At 32.1% G+C, this 23,421-nt stretch overlaps 1 protein-coding gene across 3 annotated transcripts in view; it reads right to left on the bottom strand.

The window, feature by feature from the left end:
• LOC124354556 (serine/arginine repetitive matrix protein 1-like) overlaps positions 1-20,593 on the bottom strand; it is a 53,286-nt gene extending 32,693 nt beyond the window's left edge. For 2 of the 3 annotated variants that reach the window (XM_046805106.1, XM_046805105.1), the window contains exons 1-6: positions 11,396-13,415; positions 11,162-11,242; positions 9,605-9,649; positions 8,690-8,737; positions 7,861-7,908; positions 2,139-2,198 (exon numbers count right to left, since the gene is read on the bottom strand). In XM_046805106.1, coding sequence (XP_046661062.1) covers positions 2,139-2,198; positions 7,861-7,908; positions 8,690-8,737; positions 9,605-9,649; positions 11,162-11,242; positions 11,396-13,369 — 2,256 coding nt within the window. In that variant the 5' untranslated portion in view covers positions 13,370-13,415. The other variant, XM_046805108.1, reaches the window with a different exon arrangement.
• Positions 20,594-23,421: the final 2,828 nt, after the last annotated feature.

The following is a 23,421-nucleotide window of genomic DNA, read 5'->3' as shown; positions in this document are numbered from 1 at the left end:
AGATCTCATTGATCACAATATTTTCTAAACTTCGTAGTAGAAGTTAAATTACAAACTGAACACTCTTTGAGTTATTATGGAGTACTATATGTCGTGTTCATCAGTCCCAGTCATGATGGTATGATAAAATATATCAAGCAAAGTTTCAAGGATTTAGAAAGTAAGATATAATTCTGTCTGCTGCATAGAGTTGAGTAGGTAATATTGTACTATTGTTCGCTTAGAGACGTAACTATTGTAACTGTATAACCCAGATCGGCTTCAGTTTGGAAGTGTCTACTTGTAGGACTAATTATTTTCTTGTTGCTCTACTACAGATTTCCTAAATGTCCACTGTCGTATCAAACATTGTACAGAGAGGTAATTATATCGCTTGTTTCGGGAGGAATACAAGTGCTTGGCATGAAGAGTAGTGTAGCAATGGTTGTTACAGGTTATCTAGTTTCAAAATGTAATAAAACAAAATCATTAATCTTTTTGTAGTGAAACACTATGGGTGGGTTACAGAGACGTGATAACAATCAATTACTTATTGTGAAAGGTAACAAGTTTCTTACTTCGAGAACAACGCTATTCTAAAATGAGGGCATGGAATTCTTACTAAACAACATGACAAAAAATTTAAGGAAACATGATTTTTCCAAACATTTGCCATCGTACGTGATATAACACTTCAGTGCCAAAAAACGTGTTCGGAAAAAACGATGATAAACGTCCGGAAAAAATCCTGTTTCCTTCACAATACTTCCACCTTCAAAAAATACTTTAAATGTTTATGAATGAATACCGAACTAATAACTGTGATATTTTTGTTTGTAAATAAATAAAAACATGTACTTTTTCACGTAATGGAACTTACTTTCGAAGTTTGTGGTGTAATATTAGCATCAAAGCAATTCACAAATCTAAAATCTTTATCTATACATAAAAGAGATTATTTAATACATATTTACTCATAAAGGATATGTTACTTTATTTATAAGTAGACACTTTAGGTTTATCAAAGAAAGAAGATTTAATCAGTATATATCTATATTTTATTTGCAACCTTGCTCATTACAACAACAAATGAATAAAAATGGATTTAAGACAAACTCCTCACCAGTTACTCTCCAGTTGAAAGCATTAATAATTATTAGGGACAGAACATTATTAAAACCCTCTAGTGGCCTTTCATTGTCCACATTAGAATTGTTTTCTTGCAATTCCCTAAAAAAATTTTGCGATAATAAATTGTATTCTTTAAATAATGTTTGTAATTGTATTTATAAAAATCTAAGATATAAAATATATTAAAGTTTTACATCTGATGAGAGCTACATGCAGGTGTAGTTCCTGGTTCCAAGGTAAGCATCTAAATATGTTTAAAATTAATTATAACAAAAAGTACTCGTATATGGGTATTTTGGACATAGGGACTGTGGCCGATAACAATTTACTAACTAAGCACTAATCGCTTGATATTATTTTGGTAATTTCAATCATTCAACTTTTTCTCTACTACACGATAACTCAGTAAAATAAGGTAGTGAAAAATCAAAGCAAGATTGTTTATTTAAATATTTATTGGCCATGTTTTTTTAGATTTAAATCTAGATAAAACGAATAATTCTTAACACTTAATAATCAAAATATAAATGAATAAAATTTCAAACATATCTAGTGAGTTTCTTAGTACAGTCCTAACAAACACTTAGGTATTATCGTAAAACTTTCTCCTTCTTGTATAGTTTTTTTTTCTATTTTTTAGAAAACTTTAGAATTTTTTTAACATGAGTAATGGGAAACCTTTAACGTACCAATAGCTGTTAGTAATTTGAAAACATTTGAGTGGATACGCCAGTCCATGGAGATAAGAAACTTGTATGGATTTATAAAATTAACTAATATAGTTGCTACATTTTTAATTTCAAATGTAAACTTTTAATTGTGGTGATAGAAAAATTATGAAATAAAGAATATTTGAAACTAAATTTGATAATTTTAATGTACCCATATAGTGAGTACTAATTGTGATCTTGATTTTTAATTATTTAAAAGAAAAGAAATAGATGGGACTTTATTAAATATTGGAAATTATATCATACGTATATTCTACAGCCCTAATATATATTATTCTGTATATTATGAAAACTCACCATTTTAGGTAGAGCAGGTCCCCAGGTTCGAGTTTTGAGACGAGAAGCAGCCACAGTGGACTGAAACAATGTTATTCATTGTATCTACAAAGGATACAGATTATAAATACATGGCTATGGCGGGTATGATTGATCAGTGTGTGTTAGGTTTGGCTCCAGTTCACCTTCCGTCTAAAATCTGACGCTGTCACAGACTTGACTCCTGGAATCTGGAGCCATACCCGCCTCAACTTTCAACAAAAAATCGGTGGCGAAGAAACTCATAAACGAACTCTCTAAATCATTCAATTCCAGATTTCAGACGCTGCAATATGCTGAAGGCCAACTGAAGCTAAACTCAATATTCGCATTATAAATAACAATAATAACAAGTAACAATTTGTAAATGTCTCCAATTTATAGGTTGAACTAAACATTCACAACATAAGACATTAAACAAGTTAAATTCTGTTGTGAAGTTAAATTGTTCAATTATCCTTTTAGTATACCTATAATATTCACTGATACATTTTTATATTAACTTAACACAATTAAAATTGTCACAAATTTTCTCCCTTTCTCAATTCTCTTGGATGAGGTAAACGAACTAACCACACTTGTACAAGCAAAGTTCAGGAGAAACGTTGAGTAAAAGCATTGCAAATTTGGACATTTTGGACAGTGTGTTTATGAAAATGTATTTAAAAACATAGATTTCTTAACGCACAGTACATGGGTTTGTTTTAAATTGTTGAAATGTACCCTGTATTGTAACAATTCGATCTTTTGTACGATATGTTACAAATAAAGCCCTTTTTCGTTTGTTTTTCATTTATTAATTATGCTATTTAAATATCCTGACAGAGTGTAAATTAAGTCCTGATACATCTGGATATATTCTAAACGGATTGAGATATCGATGTATAACAGTCACCAAACTTATTAAAATACTTTCTTTTTTTTGGAGGATACAAATGTTACCCCCCCCTTTTCAAAGGGAGGTAGAAGGGGGTAACTATAAGTTTTCAAATTGCAACCCCTATCTTGTCACATGTCATACTTCAGCAATGTTCAAGTTCAGCAAATGTGAACGTAAGCTTAGCCCAAGTTGTACGTTATTTTAAACAAACAATATATGATATGAAGAGTCGATAAAAAACCTTTAAACAATATTTCTTAGGTCCAGTATTGATATACTAAGTTTAACTTTCACAACTTAAAGTCACGAAAAGAGTATTAAGCCATTAGAACAGAACCTAAATTGTATACGGTTCAAACTCTAAACCAGCGTAATTTTTTAAAGAGTGGACCTTTTCAGGTCGAACTTGCGGCATTTACTCTACTAATAGAGAGAGACCTTTAAGTTGATTTACTATTCGAAGTATGCTCTAATTTAAGACTTTCTTCTGACTCCTTGCGGGCCGTCCCTCTGATATGACAAAACATTTGTAGTTACTTTAAATGGTAAATGTTTAGGTGCAGCAATAATGTACCAAGTTTGTATTGCTTTTACCTGTAATCTTTTGGAAGTTACCAATCCAGTTACCAAATCGGTTCCGCACTGGCTTGGTAACTTCCGATAGATTACAGGTAAAATCAATACAAACTAAAGGTTAACGGACCACCTTTAAAATATTATAATTATATAAATTATTATTATGAATTATTTTATGTCCGTCATAGCTTCATATAGACTATAATTATGAGATAAATGGAAATAAATATATTTGTTTCCCTTGGGAATATTTTACTTTGGGAATTTTCAGACTTTAACCTTACGAACCGTCGACTTAATTGGTATAGATGAAATCTGGAAATGCCAAACTTGGGGTAGCTGACATACTTAAATTATCAAAAAATATTTCAAACAAATCTATTTCAACTCCGGAATAAAAATTATATCCAGGTGTTATTCCACTCACAGACCGGAGCATCAATTTCACTCAACATCAACATTTTATAAGTCATTAAGTATATTTTCCTTGACAGTGTATAAAGGCAAGTTTCAAGAACAAAGGGATATACTGAAGGAGAGAAGTAATTGCAAGAAAACTCAAAGAAATACACGAACCTCAAATCAGAAACTTTCAAGGAAAACTTTTAGATCTAATATCCAGTTCTTTTATGACGACAAGAGCAAGAAACCCCTCTTCCATACTGTTGTCGTCGTATTTCTTGTCAGATTTGTAAATAATACAATTATTTTATTACCATCGGGTTCATACACCAGCCTAAATTATATTTTAATTATAATTTGAAATTATTGACCTTAAGTTTGATTTATTTTAAAAATTTAATTTTTTTAAGAAATCATTTTCAAATAGAATATACCACAGCTTTGTGCTGTTCCGTGACGCCAGTTCTAATTAAAACATTCATTTATCTCCCACAACCCCTAGCTATGCATCTCCAACAAAATAATTAAACCACAAACATTAAATTCGTCTCATTTCACAACACTTTCTCACTGGTCAGATTCCAGATTCACTGGACAAATATTAAAACAACTATCAACAGTGTTTCAAATTTGTAATACAATGACAAATATACAAAACAACTGTATAATGTTTTGTTGGTACATATTCTGACATAATTTAATAAACTTTAATTTGAATAAAAATCCAATCACTAACATTTTGGGATTTTAAACGAAAAACTGCTTCACATGTTACTTACTTTTTTTGGTTTTTCAGTCTACGTAACATAAAACCACACCAACATTGTCAATAACATGGCATAGAACATCAATAAAACATTTAACAAAACTTCAAACCACGCGAAATTTCACATTTAATGTTGTTGAATATGACAGAATTATATAGAATCAGAACTAAAGAATTATTTTAATTAACTGGCACCTAAAATATACAGACGCGTACCTCTTCAAAAGAAGGAAAGGCTTATCTTCTCTAAGCCTGATTCTGCCCGTCCTCATAGACCACTGACCTTTGCGAGGATGTTATTAAATAAAGGAGAGAATTGGTACAGTATAGTGTACTTATCAGTATAATGTACTCATTGGTCAATTGTACTTATTAAAAGTGCTACAGTTACAGATAGAAATTAAACATATACTATCTCTAATTCAGATACAAAGTCTGACGTCTTATATCGCTCAGCCACCGGCAATCCCAAATCATTATACTGACTGATGTTGGTTACGGTTAGTAGATAAATAATTGTATCTTCTATCGGAAGCGTTAAATATACTGTGTTCAAACTCAAGTATGGCTTATTGTAACGTATCTATATACTCTTCACGGACAAATCTACATTATACAAGCCGTTCTGAAATTTCTTGATTATCTTTCTTCAATTTTATCAACAAGTTTCCCCTTAATTCATTGCTTCGTAATTTAATTCATATCATTTTTTAGTTGCCATTAAATAGAAACAATAAATAAGAACAGAGCCAAATACAAGGTCTATTGGGCCGGAAAATACTTGATACTACCCTGCCGACTACCTCCTCACTCTTGAGTAGTTCACACGGCTCAATAGTTGGCAGGGTATTTGCTGTCATGATACATTTGAGTTGATGGATCCGAACATAAAGTCACGCGAATGCCATCATGTTTGATTACTTTATAAATACAGTAAGTAAATGGTGTGTGTGTGTGTGTGTGTGTGTGTGTGTGTGTGTGTGTGTGTGTGTGTGTGTGTGTGTGTGTGTGTGTGTGTGTGTGTGTGTGTGTGTGTGTGTGTGTGTGTGTGTGTGTGTGTGTGTGTGTGTGTGTGTGTTTATATGTACAAAAGGAGAGAATATCGAGTATGTAACCCGCGTGTAGTTCCGTTCAGATATTCTTCAGGCATCATGCATCAGAATACAAACAAAAATGCAGATACATGTTATAGAAAATATGTTAAAATCCTAATTATTCACTTCTTTATGTATACCTGTCTGTCTAGAATCGCGTCTATGATGTATTGGGGGTTCCTGATAGGCTGGCTTCTCCTCCATCTCGAATCTATAATCTCCGGTAGTAAACAATCCATGTAGAACGCTTTGAGCTTATCCTCCATCTGCTCCACCCAGAACCTGTCATCCCTCTTAATCTTCTCCATCTTTATTCCTCTTGGAGTCCAGATGACAAAAAGGCCAAAATCCCTCCTAGTAATGTGCAGCTGGCCTTGGAGCTGGTAGTAATAAGAATGGTTCCGGTTAATCCCAGTAATTCTCCCATCATCAATTCTCCAGAAAGTGCTCATCATTCCTTTCCGCTGTAATATCGCCTCATCCGGACTCAGGTTGGCAGCGGACGAAGGACACTTCACTTCTAGAATTCCATTATTTCCTATCACACCATCAGGAGTTGCTGCCAGGAACGGCAGAGCGCTGTCAATGAATAGTCCGCATTCGGAAATATTCAAACCCATATGTTTTAATTCGCCTATAGCGACGGCCTCATTTTCTCTTCCATATACCATGCTGAACGTGTTCAACTCTTCGCCGTACAGTAGCCTCGTCACCAAACTGTCACATCGAGTGTAAGGCAATCTCTTGCAAACGGTTCCAAAATTAGAAGCCGTCAAAAGATTTCTTCTTACGTCTCTCCAGAGATCGCTCCCTCGCTGCTGCCTAGTCTCAACCTCGATCTGTACGATCTCTTCCATCGTTTTTCTTTGACTCTTCAAAAACGACAATAACTTTTCATTGTATGTAATGTCGTCCAAATCAGGAGTAAAGCATTCGGTTGACTTGCCAGAACTGCGTTTCGTCCGTTTTCGTACCTCCACTGATTCTGCGTTAGCACCTCGGTAGTTCCCATCCTGCGTCAAACCGGTTTTCTGACTTTCCAATATTTTCTTCTTCTTCCACTTACAATTACAAGTCAAAGTCTCAAAATGTGGAGTACAATTTTTAACAAAAAATGTATTTTTACCAAATTTATAATTGAGTTGCTAACGTCTAGTAATAACATTGAGTTTTGAGTAAAATTGTTCCCTTTAGCAAAAATTGGAACTTAGCTCTTGAATCTTTTAGCAATAGTTAGTATTTGTATATTCTATTTTCTATCAATATTAAAACCTGCAACCACTCTGAATTGTGCTGGCAATATAGTTTTAACATTTTTATTAAGTAAGTAATAACAATAAACAATATTACATTATATTCTTTGTTTTAAGTTTGTTATTGACGATGGAAGGGTTGAAAGGATAACAGGATTTTTTACAGGATTATTATGCGAACTCAATGTGTATTGTTTCGTTATATTAATGGATAAGCTATTCGTAAATACAATACGAGATAACTGTGGTATAGTTCTCTCAAGAGTCCATGAAACAGCTAACCGATGCCTAGGTAGTTCTGAACCTATGCTAAACCGTAATCTCTTAGTTTATTTCAGGTACTATTGATTATGACTCTGTAGACCTGTCAAATTTCTCATACCACAAAGACTACAAAGAATAAATTTAATAAAAACAAATCTCATCACATCATAATTGAAGAGATAAAATAATAAAAAAGACGTTATTTTAATAAATGACGTAAATGATCTAGAGCAGAATTTTTTTACTTTTTCTACAATTAATTTCCACTGTATGCTATTTGAGATTATAAGATCAATAAGGGATTTTATTATTTCATTATAATTGAAATAAATTCACATACGTTCATAAAACGTAAATAAAGTAAATATCCCCTTGTAATATTCTACAATTTAAATAATAATGTTCATTTTTACTTCATAATTAACCTTATAAAACAATTAAAAATACTTTTATTTCATTTAACACTCACCAAATAATGATGTCCACCAGAGAATTCACCGGGGGCAGTTGTATGTGTCTGGAACAAACAATTTAAGCAATGTACTTTGAATCTGTCCTAAATAAAGGTATATCATTTTCCTTGGAAATTACATTAGTTCAAAACATGTTATATATCAAGCGTCATGTAATTGAAAAATATTATGTTGTTATGTTGTACAGGTTATATGTTGTTGAAATATGATACATCAAATTCTTATTCAGCTTTATATTTACAATACTTATTATTTTTTTAATTTACTTGTTTTCTCAGAATACGGCACTATAATTAGACAAGAGACCACTAACTAAATTAAAAAGCACTCGGTTTAGAATACTAATATAATTTTAAGTCCCATAGATACTACAATGTTTTTTAATTAATATGTTTCAATTTAAATGTCAAAAGAAACTACTGTCTTATAAAGAAATTTTATCTTATCGATACCAGACAACCGTTATGTGTGAATAAGATATAATATAAATTATTATTTGAACTAATTACAAAATTCTCGTGATATTATGCCAGAGGCTCGGTGGCAGTAATTAGGCACGCCAGAATCAAATCTAAATTATTTTTTAAAAACATTTTTAAAATCATATAATTATCATATTAATAATTAATTTGACTGAAACTGGACAACGATAAAATACCTCAATATTCAGTACATTCATTAAAATAATTTCAATCCAGTCCGGTATTGAATTTTCTTTATTAGATATTATTTCATTGAAATCTTTTAAATAACTAGCTTTAAATTTTCAATTAAGTTTTAGGGTAAATTTTCATTAATTAAATTCTGTATTTGGCTAATACTCACAGGTATTTTCGAATGGTCATCCGTAGGTGATAGTGTTTCGGTTGATACCTGTAAAACGCAAAAGGCTTGAGAAGTTGCGAATGTAAATATATGTGAACAATCGTAAATCTGAGTTCGACTAAAACTTTCACTTTGGGTTTACTAGGAAAGAGGAAGTTTTCCATATCGCACTTCGTAAACAAAAATAGCCGCCAAAAGTCGGTACTCACCTTTTATGACTGGGAGATAAATGGCTGAGAATATAAACTTTTACTACATTTGTGCAGCCACATTTATGGACATTTACATAATATTTGTGTTATTCAGAGATTAAAAATGTATTTATTCAGTTATTTCTTATTACATCTCAAGGAATAAAGCACTCAAGTTTTTAAATTGTGTTAAACTATTTTCACTTATCGGTTTTCATTTATTTTAGATTCTCTTAAATAACATAATTTTAAAATCGTTTAACATTGTAAAAAAAGTGTACGTGTCACGTTCTATTAAAGCAAATGCATTATACAATGAACAGACAATCAGGTTCTTCTTATAAAATATGTTAAACCTAAGAAGACATTTCCTTACATATATAATGATTTTTACATATCTATTGCTAACGTATCTTATGGAAAATAAAAAACCTTAAGTTTACATTTATAAAATTAAGAAATAATATTTTTACATAATATAGAGTTTATTGTACATGTCTGAAGTACGGTTTATATGTTTATCCCAATTTTACTCCTATTAACGAACGTATTAAAGAAGTATTTCTTGTCTAGAAGGAATTTCTTTATTGCTGAGTAAATTATATAATAATACTAAAGTAATTTTAAATCTCATCAAAATCAAATCAAATTTACATTAATTTTACCGCAATAAGAATAGCGAGACCACCACAATATAAGGTGCGTCTGTTTTGTAAATACTTACAAAATGAAGGCTATCAGAAGGAACTTGCGTATGATGTTGTGAGGCCTGAAACATATAAGACATGAGTTCCATCACAACCGTCATACTTACTGGGACATTTATTCACCAGAACTTTATTAATGTCCAAGCTATTCTTACACAACTATAATACTTTGTTTTTTACAGATTGCTAGTTACGTATGTAAACAAGCTTATGTAGAATTTCCCATTGACTCGAATCCAATTGTTATCGAAAAAATCCCTAGAGCAACCAAGACCGGTGATCTGACTATAGAGGGTTGAAGTAGTTTCCAGGGGCAACATCTCTCCTTTCATTACTTACCTCCATAGGCTAGATTTTCGCAGTTACAGACAATGAGGACAGCTCCGGAAGTTGAATATGTATATAATATATCTCAAGCGCCCATTACCCTACGTTTTCCTAATCACCACCTCTTAAAAAATAAATATAACGAATTTGATGATTACTCCTAACTCCACAGCAACACAATTTTACGTACTTGTATATTTATACAAAATACTCCTTTTGGATTTTATCTTCTCATGGGATCAATTCCAAAACAACCGCAGAACACAGTTTTTAAAAATGTGGAAGAAAACCAGGACACGTAGAAGAAAGCAGTTCTGATGAAAACCTATAATGACGTTTTTCAGAATGAAATCCTTTGCCTTTCTCACAACGACTTCTCTTATATTCTTAGGATCATATTACGCCACTAAGTGTACCTTCAGAGCGCAGAGACAGCCAACAAAACACTGCTAGTTTGATGGGCAGTGTACACGTCGACACCTGAATTTAAATTAAATTTTCCATGCAAAATACCAAGGACACGTATTCAAACATGTTAACAACGTGCATAATTCCAAAACCATTTATCGACGTACTCGTATCTGATAAGGATGTCTCTGCAAGAGTAAAATTACAGCTTTCTTCATTGTGTTGTATTCCGTGATGTTTTAAAATTTCGCCTCAGTAATAATATCCACACTCTAATACTAGGAATATGAGGATATTACATTTCTTATGAAAAAAAGTGTACGAGCAATCTTTTTAGTTTGGGCAACAAGATGACGCGTCACATCTCCAGCATCTTCGAGGTTGCTTCAATGCAACAGATTGATTGATGCCACTGATTCCTTGATGCGGGGATTTGTTGTAAGTAAATCTTTTAATACACACGATTTCACCCCATTTTAGTTTTTTGGTCTAATTCTACGTGCCTACACTATACTCGTACTACCAGGCCCAGAGTAAATGTAAAAATGACTATGCAATCCTAACTTCGCAAGAGTTTATTTTTTCGACAGCAACAGCCTTATGGCAAAGAGACAAAGACTGTTGCTGTCATTACTCAAATAAAAATCCCTTTTTAGTACAGAAGATTGCATCAATTTCCATTAAAACTGTCATAAATACTATGAGGACAGTTAACTTTTGAAAATATTTCGTATTTACATTATCATAAACTATTAACATTAATTATGCCATATTCAATCTTAGTTGTTTACATCAATATTTACATTATACAAATAAGATTTGTATTTTCCCATTCTTACCATCGGGGATGCAGTCGAATATTGATGTTCTATGATTTCAGAAGTTTCATGAGCTGTAGCTAATATCCTTTCTGTACTTATCTGCCAAACAAGAAATAACATAGAAAAAACATAATGGTTTTTTTTTAATTCATATTGCGCTAAATAATTACTGTTTTAATAAGCTTAAAAGAGTATCATACAGAACTATTCAAATAGAAAATAGAAAATTGCTAAAACTGTTTTACCACTTACAGTTGATATCATTGTGGTGCTGGTTGTTGGAGTGATTTTAGGTCTTAGAAGGTCTCCGGCTCTGTTCAAAATTCTGTCGTAAGCTCGTAAAGTTGGCTTGGGACTCGAGCGGATGTGGGGCGCAGTGTTTACAAATCTAGCGTTTGAGTGGGGATATGTACCACTGGGAGATACTTTAGAATGAGTATTCTTAGGAATTGGTGAAACAACGTTGTTTTGCGAATTGTGTGAAGTTTTAGCAGCCAAAGAAGTTTCTGATGATGCGATAATCTGAGGAGGTATAGATACTTGGGCTGTAGCTGGATTGTTAGCAACCACAGAAGCTAGAGTACTCATAATAGTTATCGCTGGAATTTTAGAATAAGTCTGAGTTGCAATATGTGCTGTATCAGCCATGGTAGCTTGAGTTACAAATGGACCTTGAGAAGTTATAGAAGCTGGAGTTGCCGTCTTGTCTACTTCAGATGCAGCTTGATTTTGAGAAACAGCAGAGGATTGAGATACATAAGCAGGAGCTTGATTAGTTACAAGAGCTTGGGCTGTTGCTATAATTTGAGTAATGACAAAAGCTTGAGTTTTAGTAGGAGTTTCAGTAGTCATAATTGCGTTGGCTGTAACAGGAACTTGATCAACAGCAAAATCTTGGGATGTAGTAGGAACTTGATTGTTTATGGGAGCTTGTGCTGTAACTAGGCGTTTAGTTAGAACAGAAATTTGCGTTGCTGTAGGAGCTTGATTCGACAGGGAAGGCAGAGTGACAGCTTTAATTGGATCTAGAACAGAAGCTTGAGTTGCAGTTTGAACTTGATTGTTCATGAGAGCTTGTGTTGTAACTGGACTTTGAGTAAAAACACTAATTTGTATAGTTGTGGGAGCTTGATTATTCAGGGGAGCTTGAGTGACAACTTTAGCTGGGTTTAGAACAGAAGGTTGAGCTGTAAGTGGAATCTGAGTAGCAACAGAGAACTGAGTTAAAATAGGAGCTTGAGATGTTGTGGGAACTTGGTTTGTAGCTGGAAGTGGCGTAATAATAAGATCTTGAATACTCTTACAAACTTGATCTTTAGGTTGAATTTTCATACCGGAAGTAGTATGAGTTGCAATATGAGTTGGTGTAGCCATAGGATTTTGAGTTACAACGGGAATTTTGGAAAACACAGATGATTTAGTAACAATAGAATGTTGGTTAACAATAGATACGTTAGACTCATCTGGCATTTTAGATCTAAGAAAACTTTCACCGCCTAAAGAACTTTTATCAACTCTGGGATCTTGGTTTTTAATTTGGGGTTCGGTTGCTAAGAAATTAGAACCTTCAGAGATGTTCTTTCCAATAATATTGAAAGCTGTTGTGGACAGTTGAGCAGAAATTGCAAGAGGAGCTTGGGTTTTAACGTAAGTCTGAGTTTTGATTGTAACTTCAGCAGTAACATCCATAGATCTGTTATAAATACGATCTGGGATTGTAGAAAATTGATGGCTGTATTTTTGGGAAGCCGTGGTAAACTTTGAAGCAATCACAGGATGAGTGACTAATGAAGATTGAATGTTGGATGATGACTGAGTAGTGACGACCTGGGTAGCAGTAACAGGCTGAGTGGCTAATGAAGATTGAACGTTAGTTGATGACTTACTATCAACGATCTGGGTAGCAGTGGCTAATGGAGATTGAATAATAGCTGATGGCTGAGTAGCTTTTATGTTGGTAGTAGTTGGGTCAACTTCTTCAGTAGCACGAGAAAGTTGAGAATTAGTAGAAGTTATTGGACGTTTAGTTGATTTATGGATAACAATATGATTTTTAGTATGTTGGTTATTTGGTTTTATGGTTTCCTTCGATGTTGAAGGATTTCCTGGGGTCCTACATGAAGTGTGATCAACGTCCGACTTAAAAGTAGTTACAGTTTTTATTTCCGGCCCACGGAACTTTTCAGTTGTTGTTTGACTTTCTATTTTCACTTTTGAATGTCGCATTTCATGTGTTTCTACTGTATGTATGTCACTTTTACCCTGATAGTTGACTTTTGTACTTACAACTTGAGACCTTTGAAGATGTGTTTTTGGCTGTTCAATTTTTCTTCCATGAGTTATAGCTGACTGAAATGATGGTTTTTCCGTAAATTTACTGTTGGTTGTCATTGCACGTAGTGTTGTTTTAACTTCTTCGTTCAGTTTCGTGCCTAATTTAGTACCGATTTCAAGTTTGTTCTCGCTGTGTGCACTTTTAGTTTGCGTATGTAGAACTTTTGCTTTCTGATTATGTTTATGTTCTTGAGACGTTTTCAATAGATGTGGTACAACATTTTTAGTAGTTTTATGTGTTGTTGGCAGCATATTTGGATTTTGTTTAGGTGATTTTTTGTTTGTTTTTGCATTTAAGGTTGTATTTTTCTTAATTGTTGTAGACGATAATTTTCCTGCTGACAAAGCCTGGAACAATGGATAACAAACTAAGGTTTCAAAATAGTGGTTCAAGTTTTTACCTCTAAACAAATACTAAAATACGACGTCAATTATATTTTTAGGATAGGATTAAAATTAATATAGTAAACTTTAACAATAATATACACACGCCAAAGTAACATTTATTTTACTAACCATTCCTAGTTTTTTGTGGTCTTCCCCATGTTTCTGTAACAAAATTAAAATTGATTTATTACCCACTAGTTGACTTATTCTTCTTCATTCGTATAATTTAGTATAATAACCAATACGGTTCTAAGATCAGAAGAATGACTTTTAAAATTGCCTTAAATTCACACATTGTCTTTTTGATAACTTACGAAATTAATAATTCTAAGTAATATTTGGACAGAGATAAATGTAATAGAGATCAAGTTTAAAAAAGGGCAGCCACAAAAAAATTTAAAAGTTTAATAACTAAAAAACAAAAGTTTGATGAAAATGCATAAAAATAATAAAATATGGATTATGTTTAATTGAACGTTATCTCATCAAGTTTATTTCGCCTCAATAAATAGTATTAATTACTATAATGATTCCGAATGTTTAGACCCTACTTCATGGTTGTCACTTTATTTTTGTCCTCATCCAAATCTAATGTTTCTAATCACGTTTGAGTAATATGTATATAATTTAAAATTTATTTATTTTTACCAATTTAAAAAACGTTTAGCCAAACATTTTGTTGGAAACAACATTTATAATAATAAAACTATGGTATGATTTACTTAAAGTAGCATTGATTCAATCAAATTTGTTATGATAAAAGTCACAGCATTGCCTAAAGTACATTTTGTTGAAGTCAGGAAAATAAACAAATATTCCCATGAAGTCTCTCGTAATCGAGGTATAGTCAAGTCTCTTCTAATTAAAAATATTCTAAAATTATATTATTATTTTACTATCATACTAAGTAACTAAATAAAATGTTTATCATCATATAATTTCACAACATACTAAATCTCTTCGCCCTTCATAATTTAAAACAATAACATGACGTCCTTCGAATATAATGCCATGCTTCTCAAAAGATTGCATTTAACTTTGCTCACAAAACAATTGTATCTTATGCTCGACTAAATAAAGGCAAGGAGAAGGTTTATTATAATATAAGTGTTGTTTTCCAATTACAATAATTGCATTATATAAAATTTGAAAGCTAGGCTAAGTATAAAGATGTCAGGGGTAAACATACTTTTTACTTACAGAAGAAGATTCATCTTCATAACTTCCCGACTCAGTATTATCTAAAACTCGGGGTCTTCCATAGTCCTCCTGTGAAAAAATAACACGTACTATCACCAGTGTTATAAACGTTCCCTTGTATTCCGTCTCGGATTGTTCTCTGTGATTACCCATATTTGAGTTTAATCTACTGAGAAGTAAATCGACTCTTAGAGAATTGCATGGGGAGGGTGCTGTTTGAGAATCACAGATTGAAATCTATACAATAATATTGAATTAAATAAAGATTCTTTTTAATTTGTATTACCCAGATGTTTAGTAATCTGTTACCAACATAGTCTTTATTATTCTGATAACATAAAATATGTTGTAGGTATTTATAATTCTATACTTTTTCTAAAGATTATAGACAAATTAATCAAAACTTCAAAAGTTGTAACATTTTATTTGTGCTAGTCTAAAACCTTTTTTATTTATAAGTCATCATAAAGATTAAAGGAGTCTTTTAAAATAAATTTACTATATTTACGTCACTAATGCAGCAACTGAGACAGGGTAAATGAATAATAGTAATAAACGCTTTATATAGTGGAAATATTTTCTATACTCGTTTTAAAATTAATGATATTACAGTAATAATCCATCCATTATTTTGTGATCCTATCTTTCCAGGAATAGTAGGAACGTCTCAGTCAAACTACTAGTATAGTGGGTACGTACACAGACATTAATTAGTATTTGTTACAAATAATACCAAGAAAAACATTATTGAACAACAATATACTGTTTATATGTTATTTTCTGTACGTATCAAGTGGACCTAGATACAATGTATAAAGTTTAATGATAGTGTACAGAAATTTAATTCAGTAAATTGAACAATAATAATTATATAAATCAAGAAAACTAATATTAATATTTTGTTGCAATTAATAGAAAGGTGACTATAGAATAAACAATTAAAGTACACTTTATTCCAGTTACAGATACAACTCTACAATAAAACATATAAGTAATGCTTTGCAATAAATGTAAACTAAAATTTTGCTGCTGAGGGAAAAGTAATAAATTTTAGCACATACTAAAAATTATGTACTAATTTTTAGAGATATCAATGACACTGCAACATCACATCTCATTTGACAGAATGTTACAATGGGACCAATAATTTTAACAACTACTCTAAACAATTGTTTCAACAATACTGCTAGGTGTGGCAAGTCTGATGGACTAATCAGCTAAACTTAAATGCTACTTACAAAGGAGGCTCGTCTACTCAGGATGGGGTGTGGTGTCCTGATTCCCCAGGTCTTATTGATGCCGAAACGTGCATGGAAGTCACTTGGTATATCCGGGGACTGCAACAATTTACAGCACTTAAGTTCTACTTTCGATTAGCTACTTGACAAAATGAGAGAGTGAGAAGCAAATATATAAAGTGCTTCCTGTTTAGAGATATTTTACTTCAAATTGCAAACACTTCGGTACATTTTCTATACGCGTTATAAAATTAATGCTGCACCTATAATTTTGCGATCTTGTCTTTCCGGAAAAGAAAGGATTGAAAATACTAGAAAATAGTCAAAATACTAGAGTAGTTGGTACCTTCACAGACAGTAATTAGTACGGTATTTATTACAAATTATACTAAGAGAAACAACATTATTGAATAATAATATGCAAGAGGTGTTACCGCGTATTATCCAAACACAGCAGTATTAAGTTTATCAGTATCACAGATTAGTTACTCTACTAATATATTCAGATATCCATAATCTTACTAAGTACTTGTACCCTAGAGCCAATTTGTATTGTATAATCACACAACGCGGTTATTCTTGAAATCGATGGAGGAATTTCTTAATAAATAAATTGAGGTGTTACCGCGCATTATCCAAACACAGCAGTATTAAGTTTATCAGTATCACAGATTAGTTTACTCTACTAATATATTCAGATATCCATAATCTTACTAAGTACTTGTACCCTAGAGCCAATTTGTATTGTATAATCACACAACGCGGTTAATCTTGAAATCGATGGAGGAATTCTTAATAAATAAATTGAGGTGTTACCGCGCATTATCCAAACACAGCAGTATTAAGTTTATCAGTATCACAGATTAGTTACTCTACTAATATATTCAGATATCCATAATCTTACTAAGTACTTGTACCCTAGAGCCAATTTGTATTGTATAATCACACAACGCGGTTAATCTTGAAATCGATGGAGGAATTCTTAATAAATAAATTGAGGTGTTACCGCGCATTATCCAAACACAGCAGTATTAAGTTTATCAGTATCACAGATTAGTTACTCTACTAATATATTCAGATATCCATAATCTTACTAAGTACTTGTACCCTAGAGCCAATTTGTATTGTATAATCACACAACGCGGTTAATCTTGAAATCGATGGAGGAATTCTTAATAAATAAATTGACCGTCAGCCACGCTAGTTTTGGTGAGATCGAAATGGGAAGTTATCAAGGTTTAAAATAACAAATTATAACTGTTTTCTCAATCATGGGTTTTCTAGCTTGAGACATTTTAAACTAACCGCGATACAAGTAAATAAATGTTAAATTAGCGTCAAATAACCGTATAATGACTCTGACAATGGCGATTTTTATCTTTATCTAGTTGTCTGACGGTTTTAAATGCCTTAAGAGAGAAAAATATTATTCGTGAAAGTTATTATTTGATATTTTTAACCCTTTCGGTACCCTTCCTATTTCAACCCCAAACATAACTAGCGAAAAAAAAAATATATATATATATGTGTGTGTGTGTGTGTGTGTGTGTGTGTGTGGGTACGTTATGGTAATTATTTATAGGAATTGAAACATAACAAACAGGACTGGATCGCTTTCAGGAAACTTACGTCAAAATCTTCACTGCCGAAAGAAGAAGAATGACTCAAGTCCCTCCCAGCGCTTCGAGTTTTCTAAAACCAACAAAAAACGAACCTTAAACATTGTTATGGAAACTGTATGTTTTCCTCTTAACCTATAATAGTGCATTACACAAGTTATCGCTTTAGCAAAAGAATGACTTGACCTTAAAAGAGCCTTTATACAAAATTCACAAACAGCTAATAGCTTTAATACATTTGTAAACCACACAAAATCTCAAAATTACAATAACATTATTTAGTAATGCAAAATTGGCCTTAAAGAGCTCTATCAGGAGCGGTACGTAAGCTTACAGTTGTAGAATTTCTAACTATTTATTTAATCGTCAACTTGATATAGGGATGAGTGTAACATGTTAACGTAGTAACGTAAGTAAGCAATACATTACTTATTTAAGCTACAGCGCATATTCACCCTGGGTGATGACGCGTTTTTATGCTGTACTCCAATATAAAACAAGCAATAATCTGTATTTCAGTAACACTCAGGTTGTAAGTGGAGCCTGGTAATCTGTCAATCATCCAAATACATTGGATTGGGATTATTTCAACAAGGCTCAGTATTATGTGTACTATCGCCATCCTATTTTTTGTCTATTTATATCATTACTCAGTTATTTTTCCAATTCATTAATATGGAAAATTAGTAGGCCTATGACTTTAATTTAACAGTTAATACAAGTTGGCCAGCGTAACGTCTAGCTGAGCAATGTTACTCGGAAAAATCACCGAATTTTCGAAAATATTACATTGTTACCCAGCAATCTCCATGCCCGAAATCTCGTTAACATCTGAAGAAAATGGTTGTCACTACTAACAAAATGAAGGTACAATAGTGAAATCTGTTTAATTCACTAAGAACAAGAGAATGACGCTCGTACCTGTATGGGAATAATCTTCTCTCAGTGTCAAAGGCGTGCGGTATAACAAAAAACTCCCTTGACATTTCAATGAGATGCTTCGGGGGAAAAGACTTGTTTATGTAACTGATGAGGGGGTTGATTGTGTTGTTTATGAACCTTACTCAGTACCAAAATCTGGTAAGGTTTTCCAGAGTGAGATCTAAGTTATGTCTCAAGAGTGGCAACCTGCTAAACATCGTTTGATTAACCATCGATTGACATCGGAAAGTGACAAGTGTAGTTCACCACGGACGTTATCAGTAGATGTTTGTGGACTTAACTTAGTTCTGAAGTCTTTTAACAGGCGTGAACTAGAGTTATACCACCAGGAAAGTGGCAACTATATCTTTCTAACTATTTATTATTGCCATAATACCCTTCTTATTATGAAAATATCAGGAGTTTAACCTTGCGATTCATGGAAAATAAATACATTTTTGAGTTAATATCACTAGTAATCAATATACTTTCAGCCAACTTCTCACACTTTTTATTTCGTAGTAGATAAGAAATGAAAAGGTAGCAATTAAAAAATAAAGGCATGATGAATCAATGGATTTATCCCAGTAAACTAGATATTATACATAATTACAAGAATATGTGTCTGAAATTACATGTGTAGTTTACATGTTTGTGTGTTTTGTGTTGTTCGCAAAAGTGGAGAGATTTATGAATATGTTCGTGAAGATTGTTCTTAAAGAGTATGTGCCCAATGCCAACAGCGCACAAGAATCATGTGTAAAAAATGTGATGTATGAATACATATTCAATGTTGATTTTCAGACCACGCCAAAATATGAGGCTAAGAAACCTAACAACCAACGCTGTCTGTAATTTGTTGTTTGTGTACTACTAAAAGTATCACCTTTGTTAGTTTTCACATGTTTTAATTGTGTGGATAAAACAAGTCTTATTTTGTAAGTATTCTTCTTCTTATACTTTGTTTTAAATGATACTTTGCTTGTTAAATGATACCAAATAACATATTTTTTAGTATAAATATCAACAAAATTAATTTCTGAGAAACTGGAATTAAAGAGTTAATATTATAGTACAATTTATTATAAAAGAATTACTTTAAGTTTATCTTTCAAGTATACCAAAGAAATAACAATATCAAAATTCCCCATCAGAACAATTACCTTCAAATAATGTAAAACCATTATTCTTAGCAAGATATTTAGAAATGTTTTACGTTAAAGATAGAAGCTCTACAAACTGAAATAGTTCTTATTGTATATATTTGTCATTATCTATGTTAGGTTTAGGTCATACAGCTTCTAACAAACCTTGTTAACAGAACTGTGATATATAACAAAAGGCAAATACTCGTTATTCCAATATACCCATAATTCTTTTTTTTATTTTCACAAGATTTTACTGAGCGTGTAGTTGTTAAGAGTTTATAAATATATTCTTTTTTTTAATGAAACATCAAACCTATGTTTGAATTATTGGACGAGATGATACATCGAAAACAATCACAAGATAGTTTAAATAGTATATCACTTGAAGTTAATGACTCACGAGAAATCCAGAAGTTAACTTGGACGGGGTGTCTTCAGAATTTTCCTTAGAACTTCTCCCGACGACTACCCCCGCCCCCAACACAAGCGCTAACAAGAAAAAAAACATCTTTAGTAAATCATGATTCCTAATCTGGGTTTATTTTTAACGGACAGAGAGAGACCTGAACAAATCAAACTATCAATTGAAAAATCTTTGATAAGAAAATAGACTCCTCCTAATGGTGTAATTATGTAATGTGTAATCGCTACAGATTATAAAGTGATTACTTCATCTAGTGACACTTAGATTTTAGTACAGTTTTTGATTTGTATGAACAAGTGTAATTCTTCACAAGCTCAGTGTTAGTGAATCGTTTAGAGATTAGTTTAAGAGTGCCATACCAATGGTTTGTACTGATTATAATAATAAACGACATATCGTTTCATAATAATGTAAAATATATGTGATTACATTTGAAATAAATAATATCCTGTAATAATTTAAATATAGACTAGTAGCGTTTAGAATGTATTAGTTTATTTTGAAATATAAATTACAATTTTGAACTTAAAACTATATTTAGAAGACATTCACTTTGTAAACATACTCTAACTGTTTTAGACCTTTGTAAATAGTTCCAGATGCTTTTAAATAAATAAAATATGCTACATACTCATATAGCATTTTAAACTTCTACATACTCGTATATGCAGTTTAAAATATAAAACTATTGTTGTGACTTATTTCTAAAGTCAAGACCAATGTTAGGTTGTGTAATGTGCAACAGTAAAAAGTAACCAGCCACCTTCACAGCCCAGAAAAAAATCACTGTAAATTAAACTAAAACGTTTCACCACTATGTATAATTTAGATTAATTTACTTTCCTTCTTTTCCATGTATTATTTTTACGTTATCCTTTTCCTCCTTTGCAAAGTACAAAAGTATTTTTAACTTTTAGCATTATTTCCGTTACAATAATATTTTTATTTTTATTTTCAAATATGCAGGGTTCAGTGACTTACTGATAGATATGGGATTTGAAGAGACACTCAAGAGAGAGAGAGAGAGGAGAGGGAGAGAGAGAGAGAGTGAGAGAGAGAGAGAGAGAGAGAGAGAGAGAGCCTATGAGTATTAAAAACTTGTATTAATCACTTTACTTAGTGTACACTAATATCTATAATAAGCTGTTTAATGCTCTTACAAAAATAATCGTAATATTTTCAAACATTTACAAAGTTCATAATGTGGCAATCATAAAAATTTCTTTGTAAAAACGTAACATTATTTTGTTATAATTAATCCGAAATTATGGTTGTAAATATATTCACTTATAACGGTTTTAATTGTATACTTCTAGAACTTTAAATAGCCACTTTAAAAGTTATTGAAACAGAAATAGGAATAAATGTTCCTTATAATACTTGGAAATGTTTTATTTATCTTGTTAAATAGTCGAAAAAATGTTGGCCAAATGCGAATGATCTCCATATTGAAACGTTTTATTGGTTAAGACTGGCTAACGAACTCATCCTAGATATGTGTAAGTATTGACTCTGTGCCAAATTTGGTCTGAACCTATTAAGAGCTACGGTAGTTATCATGTTCACAATTATTCCCGGAATGTTGTAAACTAGTTAACACTTTGTACGCCCGCTATCTGAAACCATACATAATATAACAAAAACACGTAAGAATAATCATTATTGTAAACTAACCTGACAATTCTAAAACAGTTTTTTTCTTTTTTTTGCGATATAATTCATAATAACTTATACATAACGAAATTCCTGTTCCATATTTTGAATGCCCACCATCTTGAAACCTTAAGAGATTATCAAAAACTGTAAGAATAAAAGTAATTTATAAATGTAATATATGTAAAATATATATATTGAACTGAGTCTAAGTTTGGAATTAGTTGAGTAAAGATTTTTGCTCAAATAGCCGTCATCTTGAAACTTTTTATTGATTAAGACTAACTAATGAACTTATCCAAGTTTGTGTAAGTACTACCTATGTATTAAGTTAATTCTAATGAGTCACTAGAGATAAGTATCTTTAGAGTATTAGCGTAGTCGGTATGACTTTGAGTGTGGCACAATTAAAGGTGTATAACTCTTGTTATTAGACCTACTCAAACTTGGTATTATGTTTAATTTTGAGCTTCTGTAAGTCAGAGCCTTGGGTGTATGACCTTGGTAATGACAAGTGTCGTGAAGTCCCTCATTTATTAACGTTTCTTCCAAAAAGCTGCGATTTAAGATAGAAAGGATATAAATTATTTTTTTATGATTGGTTATATCTTTTTCTTATTCACTTAGTACAAGAAGATGAGGAAACCTCTAGTTGCACTTTATTCCTAAAAGGACCTTTGCGCTGCTTCCGGAATGACAAAATATTTAGTACTTATAAGATTAAAAGTTAGGGCCGCTTCCAGTCAATAACTCATGAGAAGGGATAGCAGTCACACTATCAGTCATGTCGCATTGGAGGAAGGGAAGACTATCTCTGTTCTAGTTTCCACAAGTAAAAGCAGAGAGAGGAGACCGAGGCAGACAATAATCTCTCATGTTTGGGATGTTAACTTGTTCTACTGATCAGTCATTTGTACCTCAATATCTCGACATTTGGAGCAAGTTATGTGCCTACATATATGTTTTTGTGTACCTAGTATAGGTTCAACTAGCAGTAGAAAGAGGTGAACCCTCCTGGAACTAGTTTTATTTTACTGGCTTTTAATTAAAATATTAAAAAGATCATTTTGGAATTTTTGAAAAACATGATCAAATACCATTATTAGAGTCCAAAGGATATTTTGAAAAAATGTTATTCGTACAAAGGTAAAGCAGTATACTGATCTGGTAATCTATCACCATTGTAATTGGCACTAGCAAGCTTTTCAGCGTCAAATTTTAGTATTACAGGAATAGGACAGTAGTAAGTATTATCGCTGCCAAACATTAGCAACTCTATACAGTTTGTTATTTCTCGACGCGACGCACATAACATTGCTCCTGCTAAATATTGTAATTGTAAAAATGAAGGATC

Source organism: Homalodisca vitripennis, chromosome 2, assembly GCF_021130785.1.
Source record: "Homalodisca vitripennis isolate AUS2020 chromosome 2, UT_GWSS_2.1, whole genome shotgun sequence".
In the NCBI taxonomy this organism is placed as follows: domain Eukaryota; kingdom Metazoa; phylum Arthropoda; class Insecta; order Hemiptera; family Cicadellidae; genus Homalodisca; species Homalodisca vitripennis.
The sequence above is the reverse complement of the archived record's forward strand: the minus strand, read 5'-3'. Positions and strand labels throughout refer to the sequence as shown.